At 43.0% G+C, this 19,337-nt stretch overlaps 1 protein-coding gene across 1 annotated transcript in view; it reads right to left on the bottom strand.

Annotated features, from left to right (window-relative positions):
* Positions 1–18,875, bottom strand: part of COL6A6 (collagen type VI alpha 6 chain) — a 105,947-nt gene extending 87,072 nt beyond the window's left edge. The window contains exons 1-7 of the mRNA XM_040636823.1: positions 18,809–18,875; positions 15,889–16,485; positions 13,844–14,464; positions 12,196–12,756; positions 10,848–11,405; positions 8,115–8,690; positions 5,425–5,994 (exon numbers count right to left, since the gene is read on the bottom strand). Coding sequence (XP_040492757.1) covers positions 5,425–5,994; positions 8,115–8,690; positions 10,848–11,405; positions 12,196–12,756; positions 13,844–14,464; positions 15,889–16,485; positions 18,809–18,869 — 3,544 coding nt within the window. The 5' untranslated portion in view covers positions 18,870–18,875. The remainder of the gene's footprint in view (positions 1–5,424; positions 5,995–8,114; positions 8,691–10,847; positions 11,406–12,195; positions 12,757–13,843; positions 14,465–15,888; positions 16,486–18,808) is intronic.
* Positions 18,876–19,337: the final 462 nt, after the last annotated feature.

A 19,337-nucleotide genomic window follows, 5' to 3' on the forward strand; every position in this document is an offset into this window, starting at 1 on the left:
GGAGCCCTTCCGAGCTAACAAAGGGAGGGATAGTTTGGGAAGTGAGCTGGGCAGGAGGCTAACACTGGATTTCCAAAGAGAAATAATGAAGAATTAACCTAGGATAGCAGGAAGGGGAATGGAAAAGTGGCGATATACGCAGGGCAGATTGAGAAGGGAGTCCACAGCACTGCTGTGGAGGGTGATAACAAGGAGAAGCAAAACTAGTGTTTTGAGCATTTGATTTATCCTCACAAACCACGGCGTGGAAGTCTGGATGCGGGGGAGGTCCTTAAGTGGGACGACCCAATGCTTAATTTTAGTCATGGACTGGCTAAGACGCCGCTACTGCTAGACAACTTTCGGCAAGTCTCTTAACCTTTCTGGGCATTAATTTTCCTGTTTATAAGAATGAGACTATATATTCCAGAATAAATATAAAAACCGCAGAAAAGAGCGGATTAGACTAAACAGTTCCCTGCCAGACCTAAAAGTGGATTTTAATTATCTGACTTATAAAGTCCATAATTAGAGTTGATGATGGCAGATTCTTAGTATTAAGAAATACTATCAAGAAGGTAGGATATAACAGTAAGCTTAGAAAACAATTCTTAAATACTTCAAGGGGGAAGTTGGGCTATTGGCAGTTATTAGCTGGGATAACAGAGAAATTTGTTTGGGGCCTTTGAGAGAAGGGGTATCTTAGATGAAAAAAGAATGATCTAGAAAATGGGTGATATAAGAGACCTGGTTTACATATTTCCCAGATTTGCTATCTCCTCCTCACCCAATCCAGGACTTGGACATTTACCCATTGGATAGCTGCAGCTGCCACCAACGTCCGGTCTCCCAACAGTGTGTGGGGTGGGGGTGAGGAGGGAACCAGGCTTTGTCATGACCTCCACCTCCTTAGGGCAGGACGGCCATGATGACTCTGGTTCCCATGTCCAACCCAACTGAACTCATGAGAACTGTGGCTCCTTCCACCATTTTCATTCATATATTTAATGCACTGTGGGTCCCATGTCTGCTTTCCCCAAAGGACTTATAACACAACCAAGTAGGGTGGAAGAATTAACTCTCCATGCGGGTAGACTCTGATCAATGAGAGGTAGTAGTTGGGAGGAAACTAGCAGATAGTTCCTCTTCTTTATTCCCCCTGAGGGACCCATCTACGTGGTGGTTTCACGCACTTCCTTGGTGATATTCTGCATGACTGATGAACCAATTTTGCTTTCTCAAGAAGCTATAGCAAGCTTAGTGATATACTAGCTTATATTTATTCTTTCTCCTTTCCTGTAGGACTTCCCTTACACTCACTCTTGCTTCCCTGGGATTGCACTCTCAAAAGTAGTAGCACCTAAAGTATTAGCATATAAGCTTGGCTTTGAGCTCCATTTTCTAGAGAACCCAATTAAGACGGAAACCTAAGAGATCCTCGTTAAGGAAAGTTGGGAATGATCATCTATTTTTGTCCTTGTACTTTTCACATTCCTTGAATCAAATCCCGAATCAAATCCTCCCCCGGACTAGCCTCTCACTTAACTCTCCTTTTTTGATACATCTATCCATGATGATGCAAATGATAAGACGTACTATTCTTTTGCTACCTAATCATGGCTCAATGAAAAAGGCAGCATTTCTATATTCTGAACACTGCCTGATAATTTCTGTGCGTAGTCAGAATACCCAGGCTCAAAGAAAAGTCATGAAAATAAACATGAATGAAGGTAAGAAAACAGACGTTAGAGTTTAGTTGCTTAAGAGAATTTGTTGTATGCTAAGACATTAAATTTGAATATAGCTCTGAACTGTTGCAAAAGTATTAACGTTCCTAAACCAAGGAACTCTTGGTAAATTGTCCTTCTGTGAACTAACCCCACGACTCCATGTATTTGCGTATTCATAGGATCATTACAAGATACTCTATGGTAGTTACTATGGTCTCCGCATACTTACCATGCACTTCCCGTTCATTATCTCACTTGTCCTTAGTCAGGAGAAGCTCTTCTACTATTCATTTTGCAGAAGAGGAAACTGACTTAGCACAGCTTGCCGAAGGTTTCACGTTATTATGATGGATCCCGCACTTGGGATATCAGATCCAGGCTTGTCTGGAGTTCATATGCTGAACTACCTTATTTTACCATTTCCTGGTGGCTAGTGTTGATAAGTCATGCAGCTTACAAGTCTGTCTGTAGATTGTAGTGTTAGAAGTCATCGCTTAGCAGCAAGTGATTTCCCTAGTGGGCAGCAGCTTGTGGGAACAATTTCAAGATACAAACTTATGAGGTCTTAAGTTCAGCTATTAATTAGTGATGCACAACACTCAGACACTAGTCCTTTATAATGTCAGCATCAGATAACCGAGACAACAACTATATCAAGAAAATAGGCGGCTTAATTAAACAACAACAAAAAAGGGTTGGAGTCAGACCTAGGTTTCAAAATTTGTTATCTGGTACTTCCTGTAGGATCTGGGCCAGGTTACCAATATTCCTTTGAATCCTAGTTTCTTCGTTATAAGTGCGAATAGAAATACAAGCCACATGGGGCTTTGAGAGAATTTAATCAGATGATGCATTTAAAATGCTCAGAGCACCGTGCTCAACCCCCTTGTAGATGCTCAAGAAACACTGGTTCTTAGTCACTTCCCTCATATCTCTGTGCAGCTGACAGTCCTTTCAAAACATTGCATCATAGCACGCAATCGAGAAACAGATGATTTAACTTCACCAATGAGAGAAGAAAGGACAGTGACTTCTCCAAAGTTATGCCTATTTTAATTAGAAGCAAAGCTAGACATTTCGGCTCTAAGTCTAATTTGCTTTGAGTCATACCAAACTATTGTCCGATTTCCTGGACTCGGGGGGTGGTGGTGGTTGTAGTTTAAGAAGAACTGGTATTTTCTAGTATATCTGCACAAGCCTTTGGAGCTTTCTCGGTGTTCATTTCAGCCTCTTCGTCCTCAGCCCGCAGCTCAACTACAAAGTCCTCACATTCTTGTTTGCTGCAGTAATGACTTCAAGTTTATCTCAATATAGAGTACTTTTATTTTTACATTCATGACTATTTCCTTTAAAGATAACTTACTACGTGGGAGTGCATACTCCTGGTTTTCACTTTCCACATGGTTTTCTTTCACTCTCTCAAGAAGAGACTAGATGGTTCCAAGATAATTTTCTGCCTAATAATTGGAAATGGGTATTTCATGTGAAACAGGAAATTAATGTGGAAGGTTTGGCTGAAGTCACCAGACATTCCAAAATATGGGGATATCATGAAGCAGGATTTATGAAGACAACCGTCCCTAATCAATGACAGGACTCTTAACCTTTAGCTTGTACATTGGGTCTTATAAAGGGCTTGACCTAGAGCTTAGAAGAGCCTTTTGGGGGGCGCCTGGGTGGCACAGCGGTTAAGCGTCTGCCTTTGGCTCAGGGCGTGATTCCGGTGTTATGGGATCGAGCCCCACATCAGGCTCTTCCGCTATGAGCCTGCTTCTTCCTCTCCCACTCCCCCTGCTTGTGTTCCCTCTCTTGCTGGCTGTCTCTGTCAAATAAATAAATAAAATCTTTAAAAAAAAAAAAAAAGAAGAGCCTTTTGGGAGAGAGAACTGTTGATGTGTTGGGAGGGGTCTCACTACCTGCACACATACACATACATAGAAGGAAAGGAGGTAGTTTCCTCTTTAAGTAGGTATGAGAAGCTTTCAGAGAGAACTCAGAGATGAGACAAGCCTAGAATTCTAACGAATGAGCCACGGGATGGAACACTGCTCTCTCTACAAAGGAGAGGTAACCACATTGAGGGGCTATAATTTCTAATATTTACTGGGGCTGATATGTAATTTACTGATATGTAATTGTTTCCCATGGAGCTGATATGCCCACGTGTAAGAAGGAGCTATTGTGGACTCCTTTCATCTCCTGTCCAAAAGGCTAACTGGAGGGCCAAAGAGATGGCGGCAGCATAAAGCTGAAGGTATCACCAGATGCCCAGAGGCTGAGGAGGGCATAAGGGAACATCTGGAATTAAGACATGTTTATGTTTCTCAAAGGAACTATGGTTGAGAGATCCCCTGACAAATGTGCTTTGGTGGAGGTAGAGGTAGGCAGGAGGGAAAGTCTTTGGAAGACCCATGAATGGACCCGGATTTAGACATGGGCTATTGTCACAGAAAACCAATTCTTGACAAGTATCAAGTAAGAATTTTTCTGTACTTCTTTAGCTCTTTTCCCTTCCCCAACCCATTCTGGAAAGGCCAGAAACCATGACTAGCAATAAGAGGGCAGGGCCTGGGAGAAGGGGGTAGAAGTGACAGGTGGGCAACAATGGGTAAAATGCCAGTCACGTGTGGCCTCCTTTGTCATGGCTGGTGAGCAGCCTGTGGGAGGCTGGGAAAGTGGAGTAACCTTGAATGAAGTTTTTAGTTTTAACGGTTACCCTTTGATGGACATATTAATCACCAAGAAAAGGTTCGCTTATTTCCTGAAAGTGACTAGGGGCAAAGGAAGAGCTGGCCCCCATGAATAAATTTAATGGATCAGTGGTAGACAAAAATGAAGTGACTTTACGTTGAGTAAGCATGACACTTGGGACGTAATTATAAAGTTTAATATGCATTTTCTCATTTAATCTTGACAATGATCTTTTGAACTAGGTGCTGCTATTGCTCACATTTTATAGATGAGAAAATTAAACTTAGAAAAGTTAAGCAACTTATCCAAGAAAAAAATGGCCATCGAACAAGGATTGGTAGCCAGGCTGTGTCTCCAGAGCTGCCTCCTAGCAACCAGATAGCTTTCCTTGTCCTGGTGAAAATCTAGAGTTTCTGTTTACCATAGATAGTTACACAGAACCACAACCAACCCATTGGGCACATCTACAAAAATAGAAAAAAAAAATCATCCTTCTTTCAAGATCTTTCCTTCCATTGGAAAATGTCAAAATAGACTAACTTTTAAGAAGGTTATTTACTAACTTCTGCAGCAAGAAGTTTCATAATAAAGATCTAAATCTTCAAGCCTGTTCATTCTCTATACACCTGTACCACAGCACTTGGCAGCCCGGAGGCTCTATTGCCAGGCAACCAAAACCTGTCAAATAGTTTACTTCTTTGAGACAGGGTGTCCAACCTCTGAAACCAAGGAGACCCTAAACAATGGCCTTTTCCTCACACCATAGCATTCCCATCTGCAAAGAGGGCATGTGCTCTGCTGGGTGGGGGTGGGAGGGTGGTGTGTGAGACAAGACGCTCTCAGAGGTCCTGTTTCTCAATCCATAAGTCACAAAGAAATACTTGATGACTGAAAAGTTCAACACAAAATCCAGAGGAACAAACCTAAATTCTCCTACCAGCCCCTGGGGATGTAAACAAAGCTAGAAGAAAATGTCAGCAAAGACAGGGAAGGAAAAAATACGAAGGACACATGAAATACTTACTGCTCTCACCCCCCGAGGTACAGATGTTTCGAACTATCCTTTTCTTGACCTTTGTCAGTTCATCAAAGTTATGAACCGTCAGTTTTTTTTCCGCGGTCCCAGTGATTTGAATGAGCTGCTGATCATCCACGTCGCCAATGCCCACCGAGTAAATGTCAATCCCTTTGTGTCTCAGGTCTTCAGCGGCCCGGGCCACCTCATCCTGGGACTGGCCGTCTGTGAGGACCAGCAACACCTGCGGGGTACCTGCATTTATCCGGCTACCCATGTCTGGCCGGAAGTAATGCCCCACCTGCCGGAGGGCAGCGCCAATGTGTGTGTATCCAAAGATCTGCTGGATGTTTTCAATCTGAAATGAGATCTCCTTTTTGCCTACGAAAGTTCCCAGTGGAAATTCCGGCCGATAGGTGTGGCTAAACTGGGCAGCACCTATGCGCACTCTGTTGACGCTGACATCGAAGTCTTGAACAACTGATGCCAAGAATTCCTTCATCTTCCTGAAGTCATCTGGGTGAATGCTATTTGAGCCATCCATGAGGAAAACAAGATCTACTTTTTCAATTTCACAATCTACAAAGAAGAGGAAATGGAATAACAACCACAAAAATCAGGTTATTTTTTCTTTAACCTGGCAAGTGCAGATGATGTGTTTGTAGCTACCTAGAAATGATATTTCTGAAGATGGCTTATCTTATGCCATCCAGTGGTCACATTAATGGAGAGAAAATAAAAACAATCAGTTCATAAAGGCACAAAATCACACATCCCTTTATGCCTTTCCTGGGATTTCCATTTGGTCTTATGCCATTTTCTTTTCCAAAATGTCAGAGAAATGGGGGTGGTACCACGGAAAACTCGTTCTTACCTGCAACGTAGCCTTAACCCTTCCAGAAAGCCCAGTGATAGTGGCACAGCAAGAGAAAACAAAATAGCACACATCCATTTAGGGACTCAAACAAAAACACAGATGGTCAGTATGATTCACTTGGCCTCCCTGGCTAGTTAAGCCAATCAATACTTTTCTGATTATTATTACGGTGAACTGAGGTTCTAAAATCATGTCTTCCAGCCTGTATCTTGTCTGTTTTCCTCTTTTTCAGCTCCCTTTCTGGTGCATATAGGCAAAAATACATACTTGAGAAAAATATTTTTGGTCAATGCAAAATAGTTTAGAGATGCTTCCTTTGTATTAATACAACAAATACAAAACAAAGAATATGAAAGACCACTGCCAATGAATGAGTTATGCTTGGCACATGCTCATGTGTGTTCCTCAGCCTTCTGGTAAACATTATCATTTCCTTGAATTCCCCCAGAGATCTCACCATTGACTTAACTTAATTAATTCTTGTTAGCCTAAGATTAAAGGTATCAGAGATTCCTGCAGTCAAGATAAGCAAGGAAGAGATAAAGAGAAATATGGTAAATAGATCCTTTAGGAACCAGTTAACTCATTAAATTCCTGTTTCAATATCAAATGAGAAATAAAGCATTTTTTTTAAAAAACACATCCAAGGGAGAACTTTCAATACAAAAATTCCAAGTCAACTTCCGCAGTAGCCTTAAAAGGACAGATCGAATTTTAGGCACTGACCAACAGAAACTAAGAGTTGTTCCAGTTTTCAGTAAGACCCAGACAGATTTCGTTAGTTTTATGAAAGAAAAAGGAGCTGTCTTCTAAGGAGGCAAGGCATAGGAAAGCCAGAAGAGTTAAATAATTTTTAAAAGGAACTATACCCATGATGTTGGAATCCTGGATTAATAGCAATTCATCTAATAACACTTAGTATTTTTAGTAAAACATACCTAAATAAAAAATACTAAGGAATTTTTTTTTAAGATCTTATTTATTTATTTGACAGAGAAAGAGAATGAGAGCACAAGCAGGTAGAGGGGCAGGCAGAGGGAGAAGCAGGCTCCCTGCTGAGCAGGGAACCTGGTGCGGAACTCAATCCCAGGACCCTGGAATCATGACCTGACCCGAAGGCAGACACTTAACTAAGCCACGCAGGCACCCCAGGAATTTTTTTTTTTTAATAGACCATAGTGTCCCTTTAAAACAAAGATGTAGAGTGGCAGCTGAATAAATGAATGAATGACCACATATATACACACGTGCGTGTGGCAATGTAACCTCCAGCTGCTGAACTAGAAACATGGGGCAAAGGAAGGGCACTGTGCTCTGCTCTAGAAACATCAGAGTCTGGAAAAGCGTGTTTAATATCAGGCTCCGTGTTTTAAACAAACTTCTGCTGTTAATTAGGTGAAGGGACTGGAATCTTCCAACCTGCAGGAGAGAAGACTTCAGGCAATGACAGCTGGCTCTTAGGGAGAGGTGGAACTGGATTTCTTGTGTGAAAAGTGGGAGGAAGAACCAGTGGTGGAAAGGTTGTGTAAACAACTTTATGTTCTGAGAAACAAAGCCTGCTCAAAAATGATGAATTCCCCATGATTAGAAACGTTTAGGCAACGAGCAGGAAAGTTGCAGGAGGTACTCCTGTTTGGGGAGGAGGCCAAATGAAATGTCCTTGAGATCCTTCCAACCCTGAGATTCTGTAACAATGGAAGTTCTGGGACTATTGTTGCTCCTCTCCGTTCTGGAGAACTTGCTTCAAAGGGCCATTGCTTTGGTTTCTCCCTCACTTGGACCTCTGTGGATAATTAAGAAAAACTTGATTGACAAATCTTACCTACTTTTGAAGAGTTACATACACTGGCTGACACATCTGAAAATATCCCCTTCAGGCCTCCAAATGTCTCCACAAAGAAGTACTTGTCACTCGATCCTGCCATGGCTAGCAGCTCCACAGGATTGGCACCAGCAATCCCCACGGCCAGGACAAGAATGCCTTTGTCCCTCAAGGCCTTGGCTGTGGCATTGAGCTTATCTGCATCATGGGACTCCCCATCGGTGATCACAATGAGGACTTGGGGGACCCCTTTCTGCAGACGGCTGCCCCGGGCTTCAGTGAACATGTGGTCTGAGAAGCCTAATGCCTCCGCGGTATAAGTGTTGCCCCCCATGGGCTGGTCCTTCTGGAGCACCGAAATCACCTCCCATTTTGAGCCAAGGTCACCCAGATAAAACAGCACCTCTGGGTCATCAGCATACTTCAGAGCCCCAAACCGGACCTGATTCTTGCCGACATCAGCTTTTTTCACCAAGTCAACCATAAAGTCTTTCATGATACTATATTCATCATGGTCAATGCTTCCAGAGCTATCAATTACAAACACAACATCCAAAACTTCAATCCGCTTGCATTCTAAAAGAGGGGGAAAAAGGAAAACCACACAAGATTAGCTTTGGACATCATGGGAGACTCTTCTCCCCACACCTGTTTTTTTAATTGCATGGGATGAAGCTGTACATTAGAATGTCCATTCCCTGGGTAACAGACAATACACATACGTTCGTGCTGCCAGTATGGAGAAATAGTAAGGTAAGCTTTTAGGACAAGGCAGACATGAAGCCTACTGTAGGGAATATGGGGGAGGGGGTTGGCAACAGTCACAGGATCATAGGAATAAACACTTCAAATGCTTTGGACTAAAAAGGAAAAAATACAATTCTGTAGAAATTCTCCTGTATAAATAGTTCCTCCAACATGTGCTTTCATTTACACAAATCCGTGGTTTTTTTGTTTTGTTTTGTTTTGAAGCCCAGGGACAAGATTTTATTCTTAAGACGAACCTTCAGGAATGACCCACATGAAAATGAATTTGGCAACAATGTATATTTTTTTCACAGTTTTATGATAGCTAATTCTTCAAGGTCACATTTTCTCCCTTTTTAACATTCTTGAACATTATCTATTTTCATTGTTGGGCCTCATCATAGAAATAAGCCCGATTCACACTTGGCCTAACTCAGTGGTCCTAGCATGATGCGCCTGTTAACTCCTCAAACTTTGGGTCAATGGCATGGAAAAGTAAAGCAGGAAAGACTTCATTAATATTTAATCCATGCATGTGTAACGTATTCTATCTAAAGGTACAGAGTTCCAAATTCCAACTCATTCATTCTGGAGAAGTGGAATGTCAGTTGATTAACGATTTAGTCCTTATGTAGCACAATCTCTCTACAGGCTTTGGAAAGGTATGTTCCAAATGTTAACTCACCAGTTCTAGAGAAATGGAATGGTGACAAAGCAGCCACCCTCCTTACAGGCTCACGCTATTTCCTTCCTCTGCCAGCCACCTGCTTGCTCTGTTGAAAACTCTAGAGCCAATGTACTTACCCCACTGACTAGAGGCCACACTGTACGTAGCCATAAACCAAATTCTCAAGAAAGGCTGGTTCTACAAAAGAAGACACTATGTCTCTCTGGCTTTTGGCTGCCCTGAGGAGCCTGCCTGGATTACCCAAGGGACTGGGGAAGGGGTAGATTCCTCAGTGTTGGCATGCTTCAAAGACTTCAGATTTGTTCTGGGTAGAATTATCAGGAAATACACTTGGTATATTTTTCACAGAACACAGACTACACTCACCAAACCTTCCAGTGGAAATTGAACAGAACTGTTATTTGAAAAACATGGTTCCTCGCTTTCCTCAAAACTGTTAAGATCCATCTCCTTCATAGAGATTTTCCAGAACACCTCAGTCATCAAGCCCATGGAACACAGTGCAAATCAGTCCCTTACATTTGCTGAACTTGTTTTATCACTTGCATGACTCTGCGGTTTCATGGAAGGAGGACCGAGACTATACTATTTACTTCCTTTGAGGCATCCATGGCTCAAGTTCCCATACTATACTCCTCTTTTATAGGATTTCATATCACAGTGTTTTTACCAACATTATCTCAGTTTACAGAAGTATTGGTTTTCAAATATTGTAAAACAAACAAACATCTACATTGGATGTTAGGTGAAAGGGGAGCCACCTTGCCCAGCAGGGTGTGCTCCTGTATTGCTTGCCTCACATGGAGCCCAAGACACAGGTTGCAGGAGGCTGGCCCCTTCCTCCAGATGGACAGACTCTGTGGTATCATTCATGCTCTAGAGTTCCCCATGGGATCGGGCTGAAGCTATACTCTAGCTAAGACCACCTCCTTGCTTAGCTCCTACACATGTCCCATCCTGCATTCCTGACTCCCCTTCTGAACACGCCTCTTCAATAAATCACTTTCACAAGAACCCCTGACTCAGCTTCTGCTTCCGGGGACCCAGACCTAAGATATTGCCCTAGTGCTGTCTACAAACGGGAAACAATCTAGGCAGACCAAAATTGTTCTGTATAATTCAACAGTTCTGTTGAGGAAAGGTGCATTTTTTATACGTAGTTCAGAATCCACTAGGATGAACGTTCCAATTAAGCAAAAAGTTTGCAATGTTCAAATAGCAGTCGACTAACTCCAGACATAATGGCTGCCACGGACGTATGTTTGGGTAATCCCACTAGCGCGTACGCCCACACCTACCTTCACGGGGGCTGCATATTCCAAAAACAAGATCATCTTCAATGTGCTGCAGAATATCAAAATTCTCAACATAAAAAACCATCTCCGGCCTCCCGCTGATTTCCTCAAGCTGGGTGACATTGGAACCAAACACCCCCACAGAGTAGATAATTATGCCTTCCTGTCGAAGTGCGACTGCTGGGTCCTTGACTATGTCCTGAGCTTCACCGTCAGTGATGAGGATGAGAAACCTCCTGACATTGGGCCGGGCCCCCTTGGCAGGGCTGAAGTACTGAGACACAAAGGTCAGGGCACTACCGGTCAAGGTGGTTTCTCCAATGTGAGTCATCCGGTCTATTGCATTTGAAATTTCATTTTGGGACATATATCTGTTGAGCTGAAATTCCTCCTTATTGACGTCGCTGAACTGGACTACGCCGATTTGTACCCGATCTGCCCCAATCTGAGATTTGCTCACCAGGTTTTTCATGAATGTTTTCATTTTGATGAAGTTTTCCAGTCCTATACTGCCAGAACTGTCCACCAGAAACATGATGTCCGCTTTCATCTCTTTGCAGGCTGTATGGGAGAAGGCAAGAGGTTTATTCAAGGTGGCTTCAGGTAAAAAGATTAAAGGTAAACAGGGAAATCCAAAACACAAATAATTCTATATTGAAGTTAAGTGTGAGCTTGGTAAGGATTGCTAGCAAGTCAATAGAGCACCGATGGCAATAAAAGTGACACTATTCTACCGGCTATGTATTTGTTTTTATATGTAATTCAGGATATCTCAACCTCAGCACTACTGACAACTTGGGCTGGATAATTTTTATTGCAGAGGGCAGTCCTACAGTACCCCATAATGCACAGACATTTAGCAGTGTCCCGACCTCTATCTGTTAGATGCCAGGAGCACTCGCTCAGTTATGACAACCAAAAATTTCTCTAGACATTGCAGGTATCCCCCAAGGGGGCCAAAATCACCCCTGGTTGAAGACCACCAATACAGTTCTAAAAGACTTCATAAAAATTTTATTAAAAAGCAATTTAAATAACCTGAGGTACTCCTTCAAAATCAGAAATCATTTGCAGCGTCTAACCATAGGTCTATCCTAGCAGAGATTTGTGGGAGGTGGCTCATCAGTATTTACTAGGGAGCACTCCTCCAAACATCCTTCTTCTGCTTCAGGTATTAATTAGAACACCACCATCATGGGCTCCTAGTTTTGCTCTGGAGAACAAACATAGCTACACACGTCCACAAATCTTGACCTGGAAATTTATGCTCTTTCTCTAAACCTGGGTTGTCACGCTGCAGGAAGGTAATTTATGAGCCGAAGTCAAAAGGGAAAGCCACCCCGTCCCCTACCTTCTTCAGCACAGATTTCTTGAACAACTTGGTTCCTTATGTCTTTCAAAGCATCGAAGTCATGCACGTAGTATACCCTCTTCTCCTCGCCTGCAATTTCTCGCAGCTGTGTTTGGTTGGCCTCCTTGACCCCAATGGCATAAACACGAACGAGCTCTTCTCGCAGTCTGTTCGCTGGCTCCAGGATGCTATCCTTGGACATGCCATTCGTCAGGACAACAAGATGACAGGGCACTCGGTTTCCTCGCTGTTTCTTTGCTTTTTGCAAGAGCCCTAGTGTGAAATTCAGGGCTGCACCCGTGTTTGTGTTCCCACCCATCTGCCGGATGTTCTCAACGGCTTTTCCCAAGTCGTGTTTGTTAGTGTATTTGTTGATCTCAAATTCCAAGTCCCAGCTGTCAGCGTACTGGACAGCCCCAACCCGCACCTTTTGGGGAGCGATGTTGAACATTCCTACCACCTCTGACAGGAAGGTCTTCATTTCATGGAAGTCTGTGGCCTGGGTGCTTCCAGAGCCGTCAATGAGCAGATAAATGTCTGCTTCTTCAGTATCCACACAACCTAAAATGGAACCAGAAAGTTGGCTGTGGCCCTGAGGCAAGTGGGAAGGAGGAATGGGAATAGATGGGAAGTAGAACAATGCAAGTGTCTTCAGACAGAAAAATGGAAAATAGCTTCTAGGCGTAAAAGACACTCTGCTAGCCTAATGTAGGGAAATCTTAGCATTACTGGGGCCAAATGAACTGCTTCTGACAGTTTAAGACTATTTGGATAGTTCTCTGCCATGAATCAGAGCAAATCTGGACACAATAAAAGATTAGAAAGAAAACTTGAAGATGATTTTTACAAGTCACTTTCCTCATTAGTGAATAACTGCTTAGCAAACAGGCAAGCGGTATCCTGGGAAACAGAAGGTATTTAATGGGATATTGTGGACAGCGGAGCTCTCTTTTTTGAAAACTTGAAAAACTATTTACTCCTCATCTACTCCTAGCCAATTCACAAACCTAGGGGTTATTTGCATAGAACAAGGACACTTTTAGAGTAAACATGCTAGAAATATTTGTTGAAGAATGTATACATATATATATACTCACATAAATTATAGTATGCATGTGTATATATGAAATATTTAAAATGCATCACTCCCCGTCTCTCCAAACTCACCGATAGCAGAATAGCACTGTACAACAAATCACTCTGTCCTCAAACCAAATCATGCTTCCAGTTTCTTCTCCAAGTTGGAACTTGAGGATGGTGGGAGAAAAGGAGAGAAAAGTTCAAAAAGAAAAAAGAAGTGAAGGAAAGAGCAGGGGAACACAAGAGGCAAAGGAGAAAAAGGAAAAAGTAAAAGGCAGAAAAATAACAAAGGCTGGTGTTCTGGGGTGTTTAGAAGTCATGAAGAATCCTGGTAAAGCTGCACAGAAGAGCAAGTAAAAAGGGAAATCCCTCCTCCCCATTCCAGCACCTCGATGGCTTTCATTCTCTCCCAGTTTACACTTCTTATGGGCAAGCGAAGGCAAGGAGTCGGGAACTTACTCTCCCCCCCACAGCATCCCCTGCCAACCCCTTCTCTACTTAGGATACCTGAGAGACAGGAGAAAAGAAAAAGGGTCTGAATCACCCTTCTCTTGGCTAAGGACTTTACCAGATTTGAGAGTTTCGGTGCGTTCTGAAAAAACAGAGACTGTGTGTGTTATCTGGTTCCGCAGCTTCTTCAGAAACGTCTGGTTGTGAGCGGCCAGGTCGGAGAAGGTTTTCAGTTTGGACACATGCTGCTCGGCGGGGTGAGAGGCGATCTTCTCCAGCTGGCTGTCGCTGGCCCCCTCGATGCCCATGGTGAAGATGGTCACGCCCTCGCGCCGGAGGTTAACGGCTGCCTTGGTCACGTTATCCTCTGAGGGTCTGTGGGTCACCAGCACGGCAATCTGGGGCACCCCCTGATTCTTCCGACTGCCGTTGCGCGCACTGAACACTTCCTTCCTGATCTTTCTGATGGCAGCTCCTGTGTAAGCCTTCCCAGCCCGCGGAGAGAGGTTCTGTATATTCTGGAGAACCTCTGACTTATTTACGCCCCTGCTGAGAGAATTGATCACCTTGGTCTCATTGCTGTAGGTCACGAGGCCAACCCTCATGCAGTGTTCCTTTATGTCAAGAGCAGATACACTCTCTTCCAGGAATTCCTTAAGATATTCAAAGTCCTCCTGGCTGCCATTGACAGACACATCCAACAGGAACACCACGTCAGCCACAGACGGGCCTTGGCAGACTGTGGGGACAAGGAATGAACAAACACAACTTTAGCTGGCAGTTGGGCATCTCTGCTCAGCATCACAAGGCACGAGGAACATCCCCCAGAACCTGGAGACACACTTAAAGGCTGTGCACAAAATGATCATGAAGCTGAGATCACAAGGTCCTCGAGTCAATACTGGATCTTAGCTCAACTCCCAGCTTTAATTTCCTTATCTGTAAAAACAGTATTTATCTCACGAAATGGTTATGGGAGTTACATGTGATAATGTTCTTAGCATGGGGCCCGGTACAGAAAAGTCGCTCGGTGAACAGCTGCTACTGCGATCGTATTTAAATTCTCGTTATTATCAATAGGTAGAATGCAAATATCCCGAAGGTAGGGTAATGAACTAGCGATTGCACTTTCCATTATTTTATTTGGTGAAGGGGCTAGTAAGAGGATTCATATTTTCCTAGAATAAACGAGAGAAGCATTCTCCATTATCTATAGACAGTTATACTGTCTTGTTCAAACAGACTTAACTGGCAATAATGTGAGTTTCCTACGTTACTTATTTACACTTGTACAGTTTGAGCAAATTGTTTTTCACTGGCTCTCTCCTGCCCCTCCCTTGAATGAGGTTCATAAACACCTGGCCATTCTTGTTAATACCAGAGGACAGACCTGGACAGCAGGTTGGAGGTGGAACAGAACACAGGGAAGCTCGTCTAGAGCAGAGCAGCAGAAGGGAGGCAGTCTGGGGCTGTAGATACGAGGGCCTGGGGAATCTACTCAATTTCAAACTGCAGCCTGGCCTGTCAGCTCGAAGGATCCCTGCAAATTTCTCTCTGCAGAAGCAGGGGTTTGGCCTACCTGAAGTTGTTTCTAGCCCTAACATTCTGTGATTACATTATGTGGTTTCATCAGGAAGGGATTTCTTTAGGAACAAATTTATCTTTGAAATGAACCAGTAATAAAACTACATAGCAAAGAAAGCCCAGGGAGGCCAAAAGCTCCGAGATGAGCTGGGTGGTAGGGAGGTGTCCCTGAATTTTAAGATGTGTCAATGACATGCAACATAAATGAAACACAGAAAGCCAAGACTGTGGGGTTCACTGGATTTACAATGGCCACAATCGTTGGGTCCCCTTGAACATATGAATACTTAACCATCTGAAAATGCAGCCTGGCTTTTAGGGAAAGTGGTGTTCATAGTTACAATCCTCTCCCCATATGGACTTTCCAAAAGCATTTAATCATCATTCCTTTTTTATTTTATTTTGTTTTATTTTATTTTTTAAAGTTCCATGATTCATTACTTGCGTATAACACCCAGTGCACCATGCAATACGTGCCCTCCTTACTACCCATCACCAGTCTACCCCATTCTCCCACCCCCCTCCCCTCTGAAGCCCTCAGTTTGTTTCCCAGAGTCCACACATGTGCCCTAAACCCACCTTCCACAAGAATATCATCGGCCGCTCCGTCCCTGTACTGGGTGGCCTCCTTGATGATCTGAGTCATGTTTTGGGAAAACGCGCCAAGGTCCCTGGCCGACCGGAGGTTGAAATGAAACCGAGAGGTGGCCATGGCCTTCAGCTCCTCCTCAGAAGCACTCTGCAGCCCCACGGAGACGATTCTCACCCCGTCTTCCCGCAGGGCCTTGGAGGCCTCTTCCACGTCATCCTCGGACTGGGCCGAGGCCAGGACCACCAGAATCGGGGGAAACTGCTTCTTGTCCCTCCCGCCGGCCGGCGCAGAGAAGAAGGTCCTGTGCGCCTCCCGGAGAGCATGGCCGGTCCGCAGGGAGCCGCCAAGGAAGCCGAAGTTCTTCTTGAGGTGGTTCAGCATGGGGTTCCTGCTCTTGAACGTGGCCAGCTGGAACTCGCTGTGGAGCCGGTCGCTGTACTGCGCCAGGGCCACGCGGTACTTGTGGGCGTCTACGGGCAGACCGCTGACCGTTTTGTGAATGAACGCTTTCACGAGGGGGAAGGACTTAGTTCCCAGCTGGTCGGAGCTGTCCACCAGGAACACGACATCCGCATACTCAGGGCCTACAAACCCAGAAAGTAAACAAAACGAAAATTTTAGAAATTTACTACCCTGTTTAATGCCAACCATTTGTAGAAGAACTTACTTTCCTTTATTTGTATTTTTAATACCTTCCCAGTGAACTGGAAATAATAGCCTGAAATTATACATTCTCTCAAGAAAAGAAATCCCTGTTTCTTGGGCTGATTCCTTCCATATACCCTCTCATTTGAATTCATCACAAATTAAGCAACACTTTTGTATGGAATTAATTAGGTAAATTTAGAGAAATAAAAAATCCTGGGTTTTTATACCATTAGTGGCTGATTCACTTCCTCCCCCCCCCTTTTTTTTTGCTTTCAGAATTTGATCTCTATTTATATCAAGAGAATAAGAATTTTGAGAATCACATTGCTTTGAACTTGTTAGAATGGAGAAATCTGAATGATACTTTCATTGTGATTCCTCTTTAAGCAATGCAACAGTGATCTGATTAACATATACATATTAGTTCTGTATCCTCAAGCGTTAAATTGAAGTTTAAAAAAAAACTAAAAAATCACAAAAATGTGCCAAGTTTAAAGTTCTTTATAATATTTTTTGATAAACCGTGTGAGTGAGCATTAAAATTGCTCAATTTATTCTTACATAAGTAAAACTTCATAGAAACCAGAACGCCAAGCTAGCAAAGGGATTATAGTTTTAGTTTCTATTAAAAAAGATAATTTTTATATGGGAATACAATACTTTGTTGAACCTTTAAGGCTTCATTCAATGCCAGGTTCAATGGTAGGTATGTAGGATGAGATTTTTGTGTGATAGGGAATCACTGGGTTAAGCACAAGAATGTTGTTTAACTGGCGATCTGCTGGCTTGAATTCAGAGTTCTCACCAGTTTAGTAGATGATCCATTTCCTATCTGGGGAAGGGAGGGAAAGGTCTGTCTGTCTGGTGGTGTAGATTTAGGAAAATATGGTATAATGGAACAAAGAACCAAAGTCCTGACTTTGTTATCAGCTAACTCCACCCGCTCTGTCAAACCATTCAACATATTTGGGCCTCACATTCCTCACCTTTAAAATGAGTGGATTCAACTAGAAAATATCTACAGTCCTTCCTCGCTCAGATTCTGATAAGCTGAAGTGGTTACCAGATAGATCTAATCAAATTAAAATAACTTCAACCCCTTGTCTACAATTGCTAGGAAACCAGTGTTGGCACCCCACATGTGATTTCATTCTCTTGAGAGCAGTCTGATCAAGGCATAGAGGATAATATTCTTTCCTGTCCTCTAAAGAATCTAATGGCAACCAGTTTGAGACTCTTTTGATGACCACATAGCCAGCAGTGAGTTTCGGGGAACAAATAAGTGAGGGTGAATTAACACTGTCTTCCAAGAGAAGGCTGGGACCCCTCTGAGGACTGTCAGGGGAGCCCTGCCCAGGATGCCTTGACTTGTGACCAAAAACAACCTTTGTATTCATGACTAACCCCCCACAGCTCATGTGGAGAAAGGAAACTAGCACATGAGATAGATCCAGGTTCTGATATGGCCCGACATTATGTCTGAGTCGTGGGACAGTGGGGGAAAAGCACGGCCTCTCTTTAAAAAGCTTAATATCAAGCCCAGTGAGAGCTTAAAGGAAGACGTTTGCAGAACAAAGTCTAGTTTCTCTCTTCAGAAGGTCTTGACTTGCTTCCAAGGTCAGACTCCTTGAGAAAGCTGCAAAAGCCAACATAGGTGGCCTCGGACATGAGGACATGAAGCGGCCAGTGTGAGAACTCACTATTTAGAGATGGGAGCGGCAGTGGAGGGTATACCAGTATTTTGACATGATGTCCACCGGACAAAGATTCCTGACAGACAGTAGACAGCTATGCAGCTTTCTCTTCAGGGCAAAAGCACTTTCTTTACAATAAGCAAACAGTTTAAACTGGAGCAAAATCTGGATACTTAACTAAGACAATGTTTTGGCACAAATGAACTAGGAAGAGACATGCCAAATGTTCCAGGCCTGAATCTAACATTAAGAGATAGAATTTTCATGCAAACTCCCAACAGGCCTAAAAGGGGTTGAAATTGAGGACAAAATAACAGCTCTCATATCTTTCTATCAAAACCCAGGAATAAGGTCCAGAAACAAAGGATCTTTAAAGGAACACAGGTTGACATCAAAAAGAAATTGAGTCACCATCCATACCTTTGCCACCATCAAAATCAAATCAAAGCAAAACTCTTAACTTTTAAGTACGTCAAACTCATATTATCTATTTTCCATAATGAAAATGAAGGAAAAGAATTCTTCCCCCCGCTTTTTTTTGTTTTGTTTTGTTTTTTTTACTTACCGGGATCTTTGTTCATAGAGACATAGGAACAAATTATTATGAGGAACAAAATCAGCAGCATTTTCAAATTATGACCTAAAAAAATCTCCAACTTGAAATCTGAAAGGCAAAAATATAAACACCTAAAGTTGTTGTGGATATTATTTTGGAATCAAGACACACACGTAAGAGCACACAAAATTTTCTAGCAAACTGAATGCAAGAGAAGGCAGAATTCCTGAGTTTCTGATTGTGAAGTACCTTAGGGAAAAAGATCCACAAACGTAGCCACAGTCGTTAAAGTTTTTCCCCGGTCTAAGACCCTGTAGAAACAGGAAATTTTGGATTGTCATGGAGATAGCCAGAGGCATTCTAGTTCCAACAATATTTTGTGTCTCTATTAGTCATTTTCCCTGTACCCTAGTGATACCCTCAGTCCACTCACTGCCAAGACAATTCAGAGTTCACGGCTGGGACACGGTCTGAGACTCGATTTGTAATTTCTCTATCATGAACATGTAGGTGTGTTTTATATTTGAGAAGTAGTTTT

The sequence above is a fragment of the Ursus maritimus genome, unplaced genomic scaffold (genome assembly GCF_017311325.1).
Source record: "Ursus maritimus isolate PB19 unplaced genomic scaffold, ASM1731132v1 scaffold_20, whole genome shotgun sequence".
NCBI classification, from domain to species: domain Eukaryota; kingdom Metazoa; phylum Chordata; class Mammalia; order Carnivora; family Ursidae; genus Ursus; species Ursus maritimus.